At 53.3% G+C, this 18,595-nt stretch overlaps 1 protein-coding gene across 1 annotated transcript in view; it reads left to right on the top strand.

Annotated features, from left to right (window-relative positions):
• ACSBG1 (acyl-CoA synthetase bubblegum family member 1) overlaps positions 1–18,595 on the top strand; it is a 49,452-nt gene that overhangs the window by 18,593 nt on the left and 12,264 nt on the right. Inside the window, exons 2-3 of the mRNA XM_060096935.1 lie at positions 5,434–5,534; positions 18,087–18,307. Of these exons, the coding sequence (XP_059952918.1) occupies positions 5,434–5,534; positions 18,087–18,307 (322 nt within the window). The remainder of the gene's footprint in view (positions 1–5,433; positions 5,535–18,086; positions 18,308–18,595) is intronic.

Here is an 18,595-nt window from a genome sequence, read left to right as displayed (position 1 = left end):
TCTGGAGCCACACCTCACCTGCAGGCCCAAGGCAGGATGGGGCGGGTCCCCACTGATGCCCAGCCCCACTGCATCATCACCTGGAACCAGGGGACCCGGCAGCGCTGGCTCCCACACCCATGATGCTTTAGCTGAAGGAGCACAGGGGATGTTGAGCTCTGTGCCTGCCAGCCCCAAGGAGGAAGGTGAGTGCCCTGCAGCAGCCAGACCTTCTCGGCATGCAGTCCTCTCTAAGTCCTCGGTGGGGGTCTTCCGGCTGGGAGTCAGGAACCACAAGAGAGATTTCAGGGGCACTGATCTTTGAGGTGAGACAGGCAGGTCATGCAGACTAAAGAGCAGGGGCGGGGCGTGGGGTCCACCGTGCAGGGGAATGGGGAAGCCAGTGGGAAGCAGCGCTGCAGACTAGGTCACTGTTGAGAGCTCCAGCCTGTGCAGAGGGACCAGCCTCTGTGGCCAGGACCGTGGGATTTGTAGGAGGCACTGCTCCTCTCCCTACTTGGGGTTTTTAGGATTTGGGAAAGTATTTGGGCAACGCCCTCCATTGAAAACGTCCTGTGGCGTATAGGAGTAGGGTTCTCCCTTTGCCCCCAGAGCAGAGAGAGGTGAGAACCAGAACAAGAAACGGTGGTGTGGGGCAGGGCGGTTGCCAATAGTGGGCAGGAGTCTTTGCAAAGCAGGAGGCCCAAGAATTTGATGTATTTGTTCATCCTGGTGACTGATTGACCCTGGGGACTAGAGAGCCCGGAGCCCGAAGGCAGCCACCTCCTTCAATGCTGCGTTGTTCCTGATGCGATCAGAGCATGTGGGCTTAGGAGGCGGTAAACTGCAGTCAGGTACCGAGGCCGGGAGCCAGTGAGTCACGTCCAGGAAGGAGGGCAGGTGCCCCCTAGCCCAGCCAGGCCTCGAGGTGACTCACGCTGTGTGTCTATTGCAGGATGGTTTTGTGGTGCTGGACCTCTCAGGGGACAAGCTCTCTGAGGTTCTCGCTCTCTCCCAGGTGAGCTCGCAGGGTGTGGCCACCCCTCGGGGACCATGCCAGAGGCACTCCTGCTCAGGTCTGCCAGCTCCACCCTGAGGACCATATAAGGAACAAGGATCCCACCCTCTTCCCACCTCCCGGCCTCCACGCTGCCTCCCAGGGAGAGTACCCAGGCTTGGCAGGGTGCCTGGACCCCCAGACTTGGATTGGGACTTTTCACCCTACTTAGCACCATCCTAATCTCACCAAAGAATTTCCTCCTACTTATTCCCCAAAAGATCCATGAGAGTTCACCAGTAAGGATGAGAGCTGTTGATTTACTAGGTACTTTACATGTATCCTCTTATCCTCACAACAGCCATAGGATTTAGGCAGAAAACCTAGGCTCAGAGAGGTACAGTGACTTGCCCAAGGTCGTACGTCAAGTAAAGTGACTTGAACAGGCCGACTCTGGTAAATCTCCATGCTCTATTGTTTCAAGAAAGCATTTATTGAACACCTACTGCACACAGAGCAGAGGGTTGATTGGGAAGAAAGAGCCACAGAAATAAAGAGGAGATGGATCCCCATCCATGAGGGGTTCACATGGAAAACGAAGGCTCCCCTCGACTTACGTGTCACACACATAGTGACAACTTGGAAACAATTAGATCCAACCAACATTTACTGAGCTCCAACTGCATGCCAGAGAGTACTTAGGGACAGAGGTCAGGGTTGAATCAGACATGACCCGTACTATCAAGGAGCTTCCCAAGCCACGTGTGGCCTTCAAAGCCCAAACCTGAGTGTTTGAGGGCTACAAGGGTGAGAGGTGTGGGGGATAATCCAGGAGGACTTCCTGGAGGAGCTGAAGGAAGCTTTTGGCAGGCTGTATCTTTTTTTTTTTTTTTTCGGTACGCGGGCCTCTCACTGTTGTGGCCTCTCCCATTGCGGAGCACAGGCTCTGGACGCGCAGGCTCAGCGGCCATGGCTCACGGGCCCAGCCGCTCCGCGGCATGTGGGATCTTCCTGGACAGGGGCATGAACCCGTGTCCCCTGCATTGGCAGGTGGACTCTCAACCACTGCGCCACCAGGGAAGCCCAAGGCTGTGTCTTTAAATGGTTCCCATCAGCTCTTCTGCCAAGATTGGAGGAGAAAGGAGAGCCAGTTCAGAGAAAGGAGAGTGCGGGCTCTCCCAGACTCCTCTGCCTGCCCCCCACACCTCACAATATGTCTGCTCATACATGCCCTTCAAGTGTTTTCTTGCTCCCTGTGCTACTGGGCAGGTGCTGAAGAAGTTTTTGCTTCTGTGAAAGTGAGTAAGGCAAGATGCTCATAGTGTGTTTGTGTGTGTGTGTGTGTGTGTGTGTGTGTGTGTGTGTGTGTGGAGTGTGAGCTGGGGTTGAGAGCAATTCCTGTCCTCACCAGGGATACTTTCTGGATCTTCTTCTTCCTCCTAGGAATGAGTAAAGCAGAGGCAAGTCATTCTGCTGCTTAGGAACTTCCACCTCTGGGACTGAGCCAAGGTCTGGAGTGCTGTATTCCAGGAGGAGTCTAAGATTCCAGAATGATGGGGATACTGTGTTAATCACCTTTGACAGACTCATCATGTTGACTATAATAGTCCTACCTCACTTGCTGGGGTCATTTACCAGCCACTTGTACCTTCTGGAACAGCAGCAAGAGTTAGAAGGGGCCCAAAATGCTTTTGAGGAGTCAAAACTGAAAGGGTTGCTCCCCAAATCTCTTTTCTTTGAGGAAAACGTTATAAATTCCACTTTGGAAGCCATCTCCTCTGAGTTAACTGACAATTCTAACAAGCTGGGATATTTTGTTTCCTAGTCTGCTACCAAAAAACCCTGTAAAGTAGGAGGGAGGTGAGCTGCTAGAGGCCAGCACAGTGACAGCGGCAAGAAGTGACCACTAGTAAGGCAGGTGAGGATTAAAAACTAAAGACGACCACGGCCAGCAAAGACGTGTGAGGCAGCAGCCACCTTGGGGAGGGGCAGATGGCCCTCAAGGCGATGCAGTTTCCTTCGTTTTTGTCTTACAAGCCAGACCTGTAGAGTTTGTTGCTAGTATGACCTTGAGTGAAGTGAGCAGGAAAAAGTTATCGGGAGGTCCAGCAAATTCTGTTTCAGATGATGGACAAGGATACCCTCCCTCTAAGGGGACTAAATCTTGAAGGTTCAAACCAAGAGGAAGAGCATACTTTACTCATTTGGATAATTAGGTGGTTTTTTAAAAAATTAATTTATTTTATTTTTGGCTGCATTCGGTGTTCGTTGCTGGCGGGCTTTCTCTAGTTGTGGCGAGCGGGGGCTACTCTTTCTTGCGGTGCGCGGGCTTCCCATTGCAGTGGCTTCTCTTGCTGTGGAGCATGGGCTCTAGGCATGCAGGCTTCAGTAGTTGTGGCACGTGGGCTCAGTAGTTGTGGCTCGCGGCTCTAGAGCGCAGGCTCAGTAGTTGTGGCGCACGGGCTTAGTTGCTCCGCAGCATGTGGGATCTCCGCAGCATGTGGGATCAGGGATCGAACCCGTGTCTCCTGCATTGGCAGGCGGATTCTTAACCACTGCGCCACCAGGGAAGCCCATTTAGCTATTTTGAAACCAGAACCAGTTTACGCAAATTTTATTAGGTGGCAGAAAAGCTGCCTGTACCTTTTGATGGTGAGGATTTAAAAGCAGGCTTGTTTGTGAGGAAGCAGTTAAGATGGTGAGAGATTACAGCCAGTGATTGCCTCGGCTAATTTGGGGGTGGCTGCCCACAGCTGGTGATTTCAAAAGCTGATTGGCTTTAAGCACTGGGTTTACCCTGTGGGCAGCCCTATCTTTTGAGGACAGGGGCCGAGATAGAGCATGGATGTTACACCAAGTTCACAGTCCTCCCCCGGACTCTCAGTGTGGGATCCTCACCCTAGTTATGTGCATGTCCCCCCATTTGCCCTGTAATTGTCTGAGCTCAGAGTGCAGGAGCCACTTGATAACATTATAATCTTCTTTGTCCCAAGGTGGAGGCAGCTTTTCCTCAACAACCCAAGAGAGTAATGGCAGTAACCGATGATCCAAAGTCAGCAGGACAAGTCCCACGGTGTTCAGAACCCTCTGTTTCCCTCTGCCTGGCACAGCAGGCCTCACCCCAGAAGCATGCTTTGTCATCTTTTCAGTCCTTCCGGCAGCCTCCCTGGAGCAGGTCACCATAGCAACAGAAGGGCTGCTTCAGCCCCGTGGCCCAGCCTTGTTCACAAAGTTCCCAAGAAGGGGACCAGCTTGGCACCCCACTCATCCCCTTCCTCCTCACTGCCCTCCCTCCATAACCTCATGATGTCTTTTGCTTTAAAACCTATCTCAGGTTCTTAAACAGACTGCCACCAGGTGGGCCTGAATGTGTTTGCAAACATAATTTGAACCTGCTGTACCAGCAAGGAGTAAGGACGAATGTGAGAAGCAGGTAACTGAGCAAGCTGCCTGGGGACTAGGTAGGGATGGGACCAACCCCACCCTGACAGACAGGTGGGATTCCCTGGAGCCAGGGTCCTGCCCTCAGGGCTGCCAAGACCAGCTGCACAGGTTGCACACTGCACAACTCCAGTAGGCTCTGTTTACATACCCGATGACTGTGAAAGGTGTCCCCGGAGTTGAGTAATCCTGCTTGACCCTGAGGTATATACTGAACCCCATCTGCTCATCCACCCAGGAGATTGAGGTCTGGCCAGTTGAACCCTGAGGAGGAATCATGTCAAGGAGCAGTGAGGCTGAGTTGATAATGGAGGCCCAGTAACCCCGTGGGCTGTGTTGACCAGAAGAGGAGATTCATTGTCCAGAGCCCCCAAGCCTGGGAGGCAAGGGGGATCTGGGCCAGGAGTGAAGACAGATGGCAAGAGCCCCAGATTTCCCTGGTCCCATGCCTGTTCTGTCCATCAGGGCATGGACATAGGGCACACTCACAGACACCATTGCAGGGGGGAGGGCCTCACTTGGGGGCCTGCTTAGGACTCGTGAGAGCTGTAGGAGTGTCCTCAGCTCCACTCTGAGTTTCTGAGCATGGCTATTCCCAAAGCCTGAGGGCTGGTGGGTGTGGAGAGAAAGGGGGTGGGGGCACCTCCCAACCCTCAAAGTTTTCATGCCACTGGAGTGGTGCTCAGAATCCTCCAGTGCCAGACCCCAAGCCTTTCTTTGTCCAGATGGGGACACTTGAGCCCAGAGAGAGGCATGCATTTGCCCAGAGTCTCACAGCAAATTAAAGCAGAGCAGGACTTGATTTTTCTTTCTACTGAGTCCTTAGAACCTGAAGGGGGAGAGTGGCATGGGGGTGAGGTTAGCTCCTGCAACTACTAAGGTCTCGTCCCCTGACTCACCCGGGAGGCGGAGATGCCAGCGTCACCCCCGGGGCTGCTGAGACGTGTTCTGGGCCAGCATCGGGAGCCCAGGCTAGTCTGCCATCTTCTAACAATTGTTTTCCCCTCCCCTGCCAGCTCCCTGACTGACGGGCACACACTCTCCAAAGAGCCCCTAAGCCATGCTCTCAAGCTCTCATCCCCAGCGAAGGTGAAAGATGCCCAGTTGAATTCTCCAGGTGAGCCAGGTGGGAGGCTGCTGGGCAGAGCAGGGTGGTCCAGGGCAGGGATGGAGCTGTGCTGGGTGTGCTGGAGGGGGTTGACGGGACACTAACGAAGCAAGCCAGGGGACCCACATAGGACAGAACTTTGGGGGACGGGGCAGGTGGAAATCCTGATCTCCATGCCCACAGGGACCCCACCACGCCCCTACCCTCTTTGCCGCCATCAGGGCCAAGCTTGATGGAAGGAAGCAAGAGGAAGTTATTTTCTTCAAGAAGTTTGGGAAGGAGAGAGGTCAGAGGTAGAAAGACAGCTAGGGCCTCATCCAGGGCAAGCTGTCGATACCTGGGATCTTGACTCAGGGTTGCTGAAGGATGGGAGGAAGCCCAGATAAGCAAGGCCTCGGAGAGTCCAAGCAGGTTGACTGGGCCCAGGGGCAGGCTGGCCGGCCCGAGCTGGCAGAGTTGTTTCTGGAAGCTTGGGAGGCCACATGCTCTTTTAAGGACGTTCACTTCCAGATAATTGCACCTTGTGAGAGGCAGAGTTATCATTTACCCCGACGCGTCATCAAAATGAAAATAACGCAGCTTTTGTTCATTTTCACTGGCTGTACAACAACATTGTAGCAACAACAGACGTTTAAAAAAAATGCAAGGAATCGGTGCCTGGCACAGAGGGTCACTGCCTCCCGGGTTCAGTGCTGTCCTTGGGATGGTACATTGTTGCCGTCTTATCGCTGGTCCGTGTCACCTCTCAGGGGTGAAGAGCTTCCTCTGAGGTGCTGGTTTTCTCAGTTGTGATTTGCCCAGCTTCAGGCTCCTCAGAGAAGCCAGGTGGTGACCCTGAGGCCACTCCCGCTCCCTTGGGCGTTTGGGTGGGAGCTGGTCGGGGGAGATGACAAGCTGACTGTTGAACTGCTTGTGTATTTTGTAGAATGTTCTTTGATGTGGGTACATCCGGAGTCTTCCTCGTGGCTAGACAGGGATTGTGGACTTAGGGGAGTGGGTGGTAGCATTCGAAGTGGGACTAGCTGAGGAGGCCAGTTCCAAGGGTCCCCAAATGGGGCAATAAAGAGGCCAGTGAAGGGGGAGAGGACTGGGGCCTTTGTTCTGAAGACTCTTCCCTCAGAGTTTCTTCTGACTTGGCTTTCCCGGTCGGAGGACAGGCCTGATGTGAGGGCAGAAACAGAGTCGGGACCTCTCTCCTCTGTCACAAGCACTGTTGTGGGCTGGAGGGCAGAAAGCTGGGCCAAGGTCACCATGCCCATAGTCTGTGAGGAAGCTGAGACATAAAAGGTGTAACAAGGGGAGACACCAGACCAGGGCTTCAGATACCCTGCTCCCCAGGCTGCCTGGTCCCTTGGAGACCAAACGCCAATCCCCTCACCACGGCGGGGCTCGCTGCTGCCATCAGACAAGCTGCCCCTCTCCCAGGCTGGGTGTCTTGGGGTGGCCTCGGCAGGGATCTGGCCTGAGGTGTGCACTTTCCTGGAGTGGTCTCTGCCTCTCTGCTCTTCCTTAGAGATGAAGAGGGACCAGGACCAAGAAAAGGATTGACCGATTTCTGAGGGGAAGGGTTTGAAAGGCACCAAGAGAGCCCAGGAGAGGGGCCAGCTGGGCCCAGGCAATGGCCACACTCTCTTCCCGAGAGCCAGGGCAGCTCACTGACTTGCTGTGCTGCTGCGTCACCTCTGGCAGGTCCCATCAGCTTGCTCAGGCTTTCTTTCCTTGGACTGGATCATTCCTTCTCTGCAGCGCTCAAAGAGCAGCTGTCAGCACCCGCGGACTGTGCACAGCAAAGCCCTGGAGCTCAGAAGTCCTGACTGTGAGTGATGGCACTGGTGTTTTGCAACTCAAGGGGCAGGAAGGGAGCCAATGTGGCGCAAGTTCAGTGTCCCGTGGAGCAGTCCGTGTCGGGAGTGTTTCCAAGGAGGAACGAGTAATCCAAGCCCCTTGGGCCTCAGTTGCTTAATCTTAGTTAGCATCTGGCAGCCCTGCAGCAGTGGGGCACAGAGAATAGACAGGTTTCAAACAAGCGGGTAGGGAATCCCAGAGAGGGACCCATCAGAGAGGACTGGCAGCCAGGGGCCAGGTGAGGGCCGAGGGTGAGAAGGGGGGCACCAACTTTAAAGGAGGGGTGGGGAAGGAGTAGGCAACTGTAGGGGAGGCAGCAGGGCCATTCTGGTTTATCAGGACCTCGGGAACCTGGTAGGGACAGCCAGGCTGGGGGCGAACCTGGACTCTCCATCCTCTGCGCAGGGCTAGGCTGCTGGGGATACTGAGATGGACAGTATCCTGCCCTCAGAGAACTCCTAGTCTGAGGGCAGACGACAGCCTCTGGGTGAGGGGCACACAGAGGCTGAGGAAGGAAGGCCTGCTACCTGGGAACTGGGTGATCAGGGTGCTTCCTGGATGAGGAGGACCTCTAGCTGGCCTCAGACGTTTAAGCTCCCTCTGGGCCTAGGCCTGAGCTGAGTGGTCTGCCCTTGGGAGTTTAGCATCTAGGGCTGGTGATAAGAAGAAGGGGACAATCTGCCAGGGGCTGAGGAGGCTTCTCAGCACCACTGCCCAAGGGACCCCAGGCACTGCCCAGGGCAGTGCTAAGCAGACCTCATTGGCTCCCACAAGCCTGCCCTGTGGGTCACACTCCTCCGTATCCCAACTCGTGTAGCCTCCAGGGTTTTGAAGGGTGGAGGGGGAAGCTCTGGAATGCAGCTGCAGTAAGATCCAGATTCATCGTGGCTTGAGTGCCCACTGTGTGCTGGCCTGGCCCTGGGGCTTATTTCCACGATTCCCCAGCAGCTCCAAGAGTCCGGGCTCCAGACTCTGTATGGGAGAGGATATTGGAGCAGCCACATGTGGGGAGGGGCCTCGAAGCTGCCATTTCCATAAAATTGAGGAAAGGCAACTATCTGTACCAAAGACTGTTTGAGGGAGGGGGCTTCAGCGGATTACAAGAGGGGTTAAATCGTTCTTCCCCACACATCTGCCCCCTTAATAAGAGCAGCTTTTACTGAACATTTACCGTACGCTAGGCTCTGTGCTCAGGGATAAACTTTCATCTTTCATCTTCTCTTCATGGCAGCAGTGGGGTGGGCACTTTTATCATTCTCATGTGGTAGGGCACACCGAGCTCAGAGAAGTTCAGTGAACTCCTCAGAATGACACAGCTAGTAAGATGTGGAAGTCTTAACTGGCACACTGCCTCTTTGGGACCGTTTAGGTGTGGTCCCCTCCCCTCCTGCATGCCCTGGCCAGCCCCTGCCTCCTAACTGCCAAGCTGCAGTCCCTCTGGAGAGCTCTTACAGGCTTGCCTGCAGGAATCAGAGTTCACCTGGGTCTCCTTGAGTTCCCAAGAAGCTGGAGGGTCCTCAAGCTCTGGTCCCCAGGCTGGGCTCTGAGCTGCCCAGATGGCTGTTCTCCAGGGGACAGCTCCACTGAGTTGGGCCACAGAGCAGCTGGGATCTGATCTCCACACAAAGGCAGCCTTGTGCTGGGCCTAGACATACATTTTTTTCTAGCCCTTTCTGGGTTAAGCATGAACCCCAGCTGGATCAAGGCAACATCAAGACCACAGGGAAGAGGAGGGGATCCAAGGGAAGCAGCTGCCGGGGATGGGGCTGGTGGAGGTGCTGGCCAGACCTGTTCCCTGCACTCACTCTCCCTAGGAAACTCTCACACTGACTGGGGAGTTTTGAGCTGGAGGTCAGGAGGCTGGGAGCTCAGCCCAGTTTGTTCACCAGGCCCCCCTCTGTCCCACGCTCCTACCCTTTCCCAAATGTTTCAAGGGCATGCGTGGTGTTTCGGCTGGAAGGAGACAGGTACTACCCTTGTCCTCAGGGAGCTCAGAGCCTGCAGCTGAGGGGCAGAGAGGCACCCTGGGGACAGTGTGAGGCAGAGGATCGCTGTCATTTCAGCTTCTGGTGGGAGTGGGGGTAGGGGAAGGTAGGAAGGACTTCCCAGAGGTCAGAGGAAATGGGAACAGGTGGTAATCTCAGCCCCACCAGCTGAAAAAAGCAGAGCCTCTGGGGATCCTTGTAAAGACTCTTCCTTAATCAAAATGTCCAGTTCTGTCAAGCCACAGGTGTGCCAAGGGCTGGACAAACTGTTCTGGCCCAGGCAGGCCTTGACCCTAATCTCTCATCATGTCCTGAAGCCACCGTGGCCTCTTCCCCTCATATATCCCCAGAGTGCCTGGCATGGGGCTAAGCAGGTTCCAAAGACCCTTAGCAAAGGGTCCCTGTATGAAGAGGGATCCTCCTGGTGCTCGTCCCAGACAGGCCTGTGCAGCAGGGGCTACAGGATGCCGTGCCCTGAAGAGAGACATCTGTCCCAGCCCTAGAACCACATTTACCCAGGATCAGTGTCTCCCTCCTTCTGCTTAATCAGCTTCATTCCGAGGCCGTTCCCACAGGCTGCAGAAAACACCCTGGGCTTCTCTTCTCTGCTCTCGTGTTTCTCCCTTTCCCAGCTAATTGAGAGTGACTTCCTCTGCTGTTCAGGAGCCTTTATTCCAGAGCCCCAGAGAACACAGCTCCCTGCCTGCCTCACCACTCCCAGCATAATGGGTGATTGTAAGACACAGGCCGGGGTCAGGCCAAGACGAGGTGGGGCAACATGAGAGAGAGCGCGAGAGGAGACAGAGGCAGGACAAAGTGCCAGCAGGGCCTTGGGAAAGCCCACCCCCAGCACTCAGAGGACGTTCTCTGGGTTTGTGCTTGGGGCTGTTGGCTGCAGGCTGCCTGCTAGCTGGGTTCTCTGTAGATCTGCCCATAGATCTAACCATCAGATGCCTTTCAGAATCAGGTCTGGTTTGGATCTTGGGTGCCTTGCTGGGTGATAGGGACCTTGATTGGGTCCTGGGCATGTTTTGGCTGTTATTGCAGCAGTGAGATGGCTGGGCATGGGATAGACCTATGCCCCTGTTGAGTGTCGAGGTGAGGGGATGGGGACAAATTTAAGGGTCTGGCAACGCATCCTGATTTCTTACATTTCTGCTATCCTCCAAGGAATCACCTGCAGGTAGGCAGGCTGAGACGTACCACAGCAGCCCTGGACCCACTCGTGATGCCTCCCTCCTGCTCAGTTCTGAGCAGCCTACTTTGTGGCAGAGGGTCAGGGGACTCAGGTACCACTCTCCTCTTCCACCAACACCATCCCCAAAGGAATAGATCATGGACCCCCGAGCCTAAACCTCATTCACTGACCAGCCCCCTAGCCACTGGGTGCAAGACAGCTGCCAGTCAGAGGTCTTGTCCTAGTCAGTCCCAGCTCTGCCTCTAACTTGCTGTGACCTTGGCCATTCCTTCCCGCTCTGAGACTCAGTTTCTTCTCCCTCTGATGGTACTATGTGTAGGAATGCCCTGCCTCCACTGCTCTAGGATGCCCCACCCCCCACCACTCCCCCACCACTGAGGTCTCAGTCTATATCCCTGATGGGCATCACATGTTTAGTTTTATTTACTCTTTTGGCAAACATGTATTGCAAGTCCAGTGCTTGCATCAGAAGTTCAGAGTCTAGTCAGAAAGGACGGAGAGAGATTTCTTGAGCACCCACCATGTGCTAAGCTTTTTAACAATATTACTTTGACGCAGATCTTTTTAGTTTTCTCTCTGCATTTTTATATGCACTTTTGTTTGTTCCCTTTTTTTTCTATTGAGGGTATAATCTGGATATCTCCTTGTGTCATTAAATATTTTTTAAATACTATTTTGATGACTGCCTATAAATCCATGGTATGGCTGTGCCCTAATGAATTTATCATGTCCCCCTATTGGACACTGAGTTTTTTCCAATGATTTTGTTAATAGAAACAGAGCTGCTAAGATATCCATCTCCCTGTTCTCGCTCAATGTGTCTCTGATTGTTTCCCATGGGTACTTTCTAGAAGTGTGATTGCTACATCAGAAGTTACTACTTTTTTAAGCCCTTTGATATTTATTGCTAAATTGCTCTCAGGAAAGTCATACCAATTCACACTTCCAAATGGCACAGCACCCTTGCCAACAGTGGGTGTTGTCTGTTTGTCTAATTACATCTTTGCTACTTCATGTTCTTTGATTTTAGGAGAAAGCCAGGTAGGTAGGTAGGTAGGAAGATAGATAAGTAGGTAGGTAGTTAGATGAGTTCAGATGGCTTTAGTTGATGGAGGTTATCATGAGGACAGGCAGGGAAGAAAGGACGCTTAGAAAGTGTCCAGTGGGGATGGGAAGAAATAGACCTCCGTGGTTCCCCACTCTGGTGACAACCACTGTTGCTCAAACCCAGCCCCTCTCTGCTGCACTGCCACTGCCTGCTTCTCTCTGCTCCCCACACTGTGCTAGGACTCCTACCACCCCCTGATCTCGGTGGATCTGTCATGATCTCTGCAAGTCACCATCCAACTCTGCAAGAGAGAGGCTCTGAGTGGATCAGTCACCACCCACAAGGAGCGCTCCTTCGGGGCAAGGCCCAGCGCGGTGATCTCATGGCCCCTGTGCAGGGCATGGGGTTCTGGTCTCATTGCTGTGGCCAGGGGAGCAGGGCCAATATCCAGTGCTTTGTGGGCAAAGGACCCCTTCTGACTGCTCTGCCCACCTTGCTGATAGCTAAAACCTGGTCTTCTACCTCGCTGTCCAGAGATTTCTCTTCCAACAGAGATGAGATTGGGAGAGAGAATGGTGTGAGCAAAGGCCCAGAGGTGGGGATACATGGACGGGAAGCGGGAGAGGACGAGGCACTGCAGGCAAGGAGGCTCATCTATCTTCGCTTCCATCAGTTCCTAAGCCTGAGGCCACTGAGCTGTGGTGGACTCAGGTCAGGAAGACACTGAGCGGGGCTGGGTCTTGCCAGGCCCTACCTGGGGGCTCTCAAGCATGCAGGACGGAGGTTCAGCCCGCCATGGCCCACTTGGGCAGGCATCTGCTCTGGGGGCCCACCTCCCTCTGTACTTGGGCAGCAGTGTGTCCTGCACCACCCTCATGCCATCCTGGGGGGAAGGGAGGAAGGGAGAGAGGGAAAGGCCCAGGTCCCCTGGACACACAGTCATTCAGTCCAGCCTCTGGGACTGGGATGGGACAGAGACTGACTTGTGCTTCCGCTAAGGCCCCCTGACCTCTTCTCGGGTCCAGGCTTCTGTGCTCAGGACCCAGGGAGGAGTCAGACCTGCCTTTGAGAGCCTCCAGCCTGGCGGGAGAGGCAGACCCAACCAGGACTTGGCCCGCAGTGAGGTTCAGGCACTAAAGTCCCCAGTGAGAGGGTGGCACTTGGGGCGTGAACGGTGGGAGAGGTGGATGTGATGGGGGGAGGGTGTTGTAGGCAGAGTCACAGCATGGGCAAAGGCCCGGGGGTGGGTGGGAATGAAGGGAACCGGGAGCAGCTCAGGTTGGCTGTGCTGAGGTGGGCAGAGACGGGCGAGCCCCTTTGGGGAGGGCCTTCCTGAGAGGCCACAGGGAGGGCATCACCCTGTGGTCAAGGGGAGATGTGGGAGGCTTTCAAACAGGTCAGATTTGGGTTCAGAAAGGTCGCTCTGGGAGCCTCTGGAATGTAGGAGGAGGCAGTGGCCGGCGGTCCTGGCTGCCCAAGGTCACTGAGCCGGAGCCCCAGTGCAGGACTTGGGCAGGAGGCATGACGGTCCTTTCCCAGGGGACATGTGGGTTCTGGGGTCGGCCTAGAACCCCACCGTGACCCCAGCATGGCCAACTGGAACTGTGTGGATGTGGGAGTCAGACTGTGGGTTGGGATCCCAGCTCTGCCAGCGGTGACTTCGCCTCTGTGAGTCTCACAGGATGGAAGGTGGTTAAACATGAGGTCATCGAACAAGATGGCACGCAGCCCTCCTGGCACAAGTAGGGTGCTGAGTAAATGGGAGCTGTGCCCATTCTAATTCCTTCAAGGGAAGGAGAATGATTGGGCCTCTGGGAGGCCAAGGGCAGGGGCAGGCCCCTTCCCACCAAAGTCTTCCCTTCTGGCTAGTCTGGGGTTCAGACAGCTGAGCCTGTGCAGTAAATGTAGGGAGAAAGGGCTGGGCCGGAGCTGCACTGCCTGGTCAGCCTTCCCGAAGGGCATGGGTCCACCAGGGGCCGGGCCTCTCATCCTCGTCACAAAGCAGCTGGGCTAAGAGGAGACTGATCTCGCAGACCAACTGCCTTTCCTTCCCTTGTCCATTCCTTCTTTCCTCCTTCTGAGAAGGATGTGAGATGACTTAACCCCAAAGCAAAGGCACCATGAGATAAAAAACTAACACAGGGGAAAGGCAGAATCGTGTAGTTAGTGGGAGAGAAGAAATCAGGTGAAGGAACTCTGTCCAAAACGTCCATCAAAATTTTAAGTGCTTTTTTCTTCAGATGCAGTAAACCCACTTCTAGAAATCTATCCTTTGGAAAGCCTAAGGGCTAAAAGCTGGAAATCATCTGAGTGTCTTTTAATGGGGGAGTGGTTGTGATATGTACATTATGATATGAAATTATGATGTGGCCAACGGAGCCATATCAACACAGCCACACACACACACACACACACGCACACGCACACACACACACAATGAGAGAGATACATTAATGTCACGGAATTTAAAAATGGATGATTTGGCTAATGGCTGTCTGAATGTAGGAGCCAACATTTAAAAGTCAGATGATTACACATAAACACCCAGATTTCAGGTAGCCCTCAGTTTCCTTTCCTCCTGGACACCAAATCCTAGAACCAAGGAGCAGCCCCCCCCTTTAGATGAAGCGTGTGCTCCCCCCACCCCACAGTCCCCACCACTCCATGTTGCCTCCCTGACACTGAGGCTGGGGTCAGGGCAGTGATCACTACCCTTGTATTGCAGCTTTCCTTAGTAAAATATTGCACTGTTCTCTGTCTTTATCAAAAAATAGAGAAACAGAAGGTGGACTATGAGGGCCACGTGTCTCAAGGAAAATGAGAGGGAACCTATTTCTTTGTGAAAATGAAGACTGTGCCTCTGTGTTTCACATGCAAATTCTGGGGCACTGCATTCATTTATTGTTTACTCTTATATATTATTTATTATGATGCTGGTACATTACCTACCTATCCCCTATGGGCATTTTGGGTTTGCTACCCTTGATTAATACAATAGTAACATGATTCTTTTTTTTTCCCCTTTGGATAAAAAAACAGCAGCAACAAAATTAAAACGAATTCCTTGTATGTATATCTGTATAAGCATGACATACACCAAATGTGAACAGTGGTTACCTAGACAGGCAGCATTAAGAAAGCCCTATCCCATTTCATATCATGTACTTCTAAATTGTTTTCTATTTCTTAGAACAAATATGTATTGTTTTGTGATTTTTTTAAAAAAGGTTATAACTTAAAAGATGATAAGATAAAGTTAAAACTTTTGGCTGAGGGAAACTTTCACAGCAGATCGTAAGCCTTACCTGTGATGATCTTGGCAAGCCTGGGGGAACAGGTAAATGCAGTACAGCATGGGCATCTAGCAGTACCCACAGGAGAAATTTGCCTTTTCTGGTCTAAGCACGAAGAGGAATCTGTACCAGGGAAGGGAAGAGAACTACCAGCTACTGGGAAGTGACTCTGCCAGGCTCTGGGCACCCAGGCCGGGCTACCTCGTGGAATTCTTGTCCCAATTTGGGTGAGGAGGTTGTGTGTCAGCATTCCATTCTTCCTCCCCCTTTTTTTTTTTTTTTTTTTTTTTTTTGGCTGTGCCACGCACCTTGTGGGATCTTAATACCCCCAACAGGGACTGAACCCAGGCCCTCAGCAGTGAAGGTGAAGAGTCCTAAGCACTGCACAACCAGGGAATTCCCCTTCCCCCCATTTCTAAAAGCAGTTTTATTGAAGTGTACTTTATATGCCATCGAATTTGCCCATTTTAAGTATAACGATTTGTCACTTTTTCATTGAAAAAAGTCACTTTTTCTATGATTTTTAGCAAATTTTCAGTTGTACAAACATCACAGCAATCCAATTTTAGAACTTTTCCATCACCCCAAAAAGATCCTTGGTGTCCATTTGTAGTCACTCCCCATTCCCACCCCAAGCCTCAGGCAACCACTAATCTGCTTTCTATCATTTCTCCCTTTTCTGGACATTCCATGTAAATGGAATCAGACAATACATGGTCCTTTGCTTTTGGCTTCTTTCACCGAACATGTTTTTGAGTTTCATCCATGCTGTTGCCTGTATCAGTACTTTGTTCCTTTTTAGTGCTGAATAGTATTCCGTTGTGTGGAGAGGCCACATTTAGTTTTCACTTACCAGCTGATGGACATTTGGTTGTTCCCGCTTTTGACTACTATAAATAATGCTGCTATGAACATTCATGTACAAGTCTTTGTGGGGATGTGTGTTTTCATTTCTCTTGGGTTGATACCTAAGGGTGGAATTGCTGGGTTGTATAGTAGATTTATGTTCAATTTTTTAAGAAACTGCCAAACTGGCTTCCAATACGGCTGCACCATTTTACATTCCTGCCACCTATATGAGGGCTACAGTCTCTCCATAACCTTGCCAACCCTTGGCGCTTGACGATGATTAAAATGGAGCTAGGAGGAGAAAGACTTGCCAAGGTCACACAGCAAGGAGTGGCAGAACGGAACTGGAGCCCACGTTGACCTGACTCCACAGCCTCTGTCTTTGCCCTGGTCTGCTCATGTGAATGGACTTTCACCTTTGTGGCAGGGGCTGGAGACCCTAAAGAGGTTGATCACTGGGATCTGCCAGGCTGGGGTCCCAGGATATGGGAAAGGGGCTTAGACATGTCTGAGAAGTGATTGGAGAGGGGTCCTCAGCAGCCCCGGCTCACGCCTCCACCTGGGGATGTGGGTCTCAGTCTGGGGAGGTGGTGGACGTCAGCCAGCATGGTTCTGACTTCTGTCAGTACACAAGGCCTGGCACTGGGTGACCTTGTCTCTGCCCCAGCCCACATTCCCAGGCTGACATTCCCCTGCCTCAGACATTCCCTTCTTCTGCTTGGGCCAGAATATGTCCCCTTGTCCCCCATCCTTGGCCTCCATGGGAGGAAGGATGGGCTCTCCTGTCCCAGCCCCAGGACCTTTACCTCTTTCTGCCAACTTCAGGGTCCACATGAATCCTCAGAGTGTTGAACAGTGGGGGACAATGTCATCAGTCCATCTGCTGCCTCAGGGAAGGGCTGGTCACAGGACCCCTGTTGGTCCCGCCTCGAGATGGACATCCAAGGAGGTGGGACCTCTCCATCTCAGCATGCGTCTGGCTAGCAGGTGGCAGGGTAGCCCCTGTGGTCCTAGTCAGCCCTCACTCCCCCACCCTTGGGTCACCTTTTTTTTTTTTTTTTTTTTTTTTTTTTTTTTTTTTTTGCTGTACGCGGGCCTCTCACTGCTGTGGCCTCTCCCGTTGCGGAGCACAGGCTCCGGACACACAGGCCCCGCGGCCATGGCTCGCGGGCCCAGCCGCTCCGCGGCACGTGGGATCCTCCGGGATCGGGGCACGAACCCGCGTCCCCTGCATCGGCAGGCGGACTCCCAACCACTGCGCCACCAGGGAGGCCCTGGGTCACCTTTTTAGAATGACCGCCATGGCCCCAAAGAGTGGCCTCATGGACAAAAGGCTCTAGACCACCCATCCAAGCCTCCTTTGCAAACGATCTGGAGAACTTGGAAAAAGGAGGAAGAACAAAAGTGTGCATTTATTGAGCCCCAACTATATGCCAAGGCTTTTTCATTTTTTTGACCCTCATATCATCCATGAGAACTAAACCCTCACCCTTCCCTTGAGAAAACAGACTCAGAGGTTCAACAGCTCACCTCACATCTCACATGCTAAATGTTAAAGCTCTGTTCCCACCTACCACACACAGTAAAAAAGGCTAGGTTGTGCCCGGGACACTGTCCCAAGTGTGAGCATTGGCATCAGGCATACCTTTCCCACTGTGTGACCTTGGGGAAATGACTAAACCTCTCTGAGCTGCAGCTGCCCCATCTGTAAAAGGGGGCTACCAGACCCATGTTGTGCAGACTAGATGAGATCCCCATGTGAGGGATTCGCATGGGGCCTGGCACTAGGCAAGAATGAGCAGAGATGGTTAGATTATTTCCTGGGCCTGGGAAATTTTCCAGGCTAGTGATCAGAGCCTGCTGGTTTTCAGTTTCCTCTAACCCCTTGGAAGGGGCTATTTTTGATGCTTTGAACTTCTGTCAATTTGGTCTGTCCCCAACCCATTCTCAGGAGGCAGAGGAAGGGTAGAAACCCCAAAGGATCTGACAGTCCCACTCTTCTGGGGCACCCACAAATCCACTGCAGACTGCCCACCCTCAGGGGGCAAATCCCAGCTGGCATGAAAGCAGGAAAATGTCTAGGGTCCCCAAGGCCTCCTCCTCCCCTCCAGCTATTCTCTCTCCTCTTCCTTGCTGCATCCCTAAAGGCTTGCCCGTCCTTCAAGGCTGTCAGACCTCCCCCTCCAGGGAGCCTCCTGATGTGTCTGCCAGCCCCCTTGGCCCAGTGCCCAAGGCATTGTTGGGACCAGAGGCCTGGGAGCTCTGCTTAAGATAGGACCAAGGGTCCCCTGGGGACAACCCTGGGCTGGCACGATCCAAGCTGTGGTCTCCCGGACCCTGCAGAGGAGGCGCTGTGGACAACTCGGGCCGATGGGCGCGTCCACCTGCGCGTAGACCCCAGCTGCCCACAGACTCCCTACACTGTGCATCGGATGTTCTACGAGGCTCTGGACAAGTACGGGGACCTCAGCGCTCTGGCCTTCAAGCGACAGGGCATGTGGGAGCACATCTCCTACAACCAATACTACCTGCTGGCCCGCAAAGCCGCCAAGGGCTTCCTAAAGGTGAGGGAGCCCCTCAAGGCACAGCCTCTCCCCTCCCTAGCCCTGCCTTCCAGCTCTGGCCCTCACAGGCCTCCTTCTGACACCCCACTGGGCAAGCCCTTAGAAAGGATAACAGTAAAAACCAGCCCATTTATAGAGCTAATTGCCCGCTCTGACCTGGTGCTGAGGGTTTACGTTCACTGGGCCCTTGCCATGTGCCAGGACGTGACACGAGCTTCTCGTTTTTTGTCCCATTCAAGGGGCCTGGGAAACCTGGTGCACTGGGTTGAGGGATGGGCTCCCCGGGAA

The sequence above is a fragment of the Mesoplodon densirostris genome, chromosome 4, assembly GCF_025265405.1.
Source record: "Mesoplodon densirostris isolate mMesDen1 chromosome 4, mMesDen1 primary haplotype, whole genome shotgun sequence".
In the NCBI taxonomy this organism is placed as follows: Eukaryota; Metazoa; Chordata; class Mammalia; order Artiodactyla; family Ziphiidae; genus Mesoplodon; species Mesoplodon densirostris.
The sequence above is the reverse complement of the archived record's forward strand: the minus strand, read 5'-3'. Positions and strand labels throughout refer to the sequence as shown.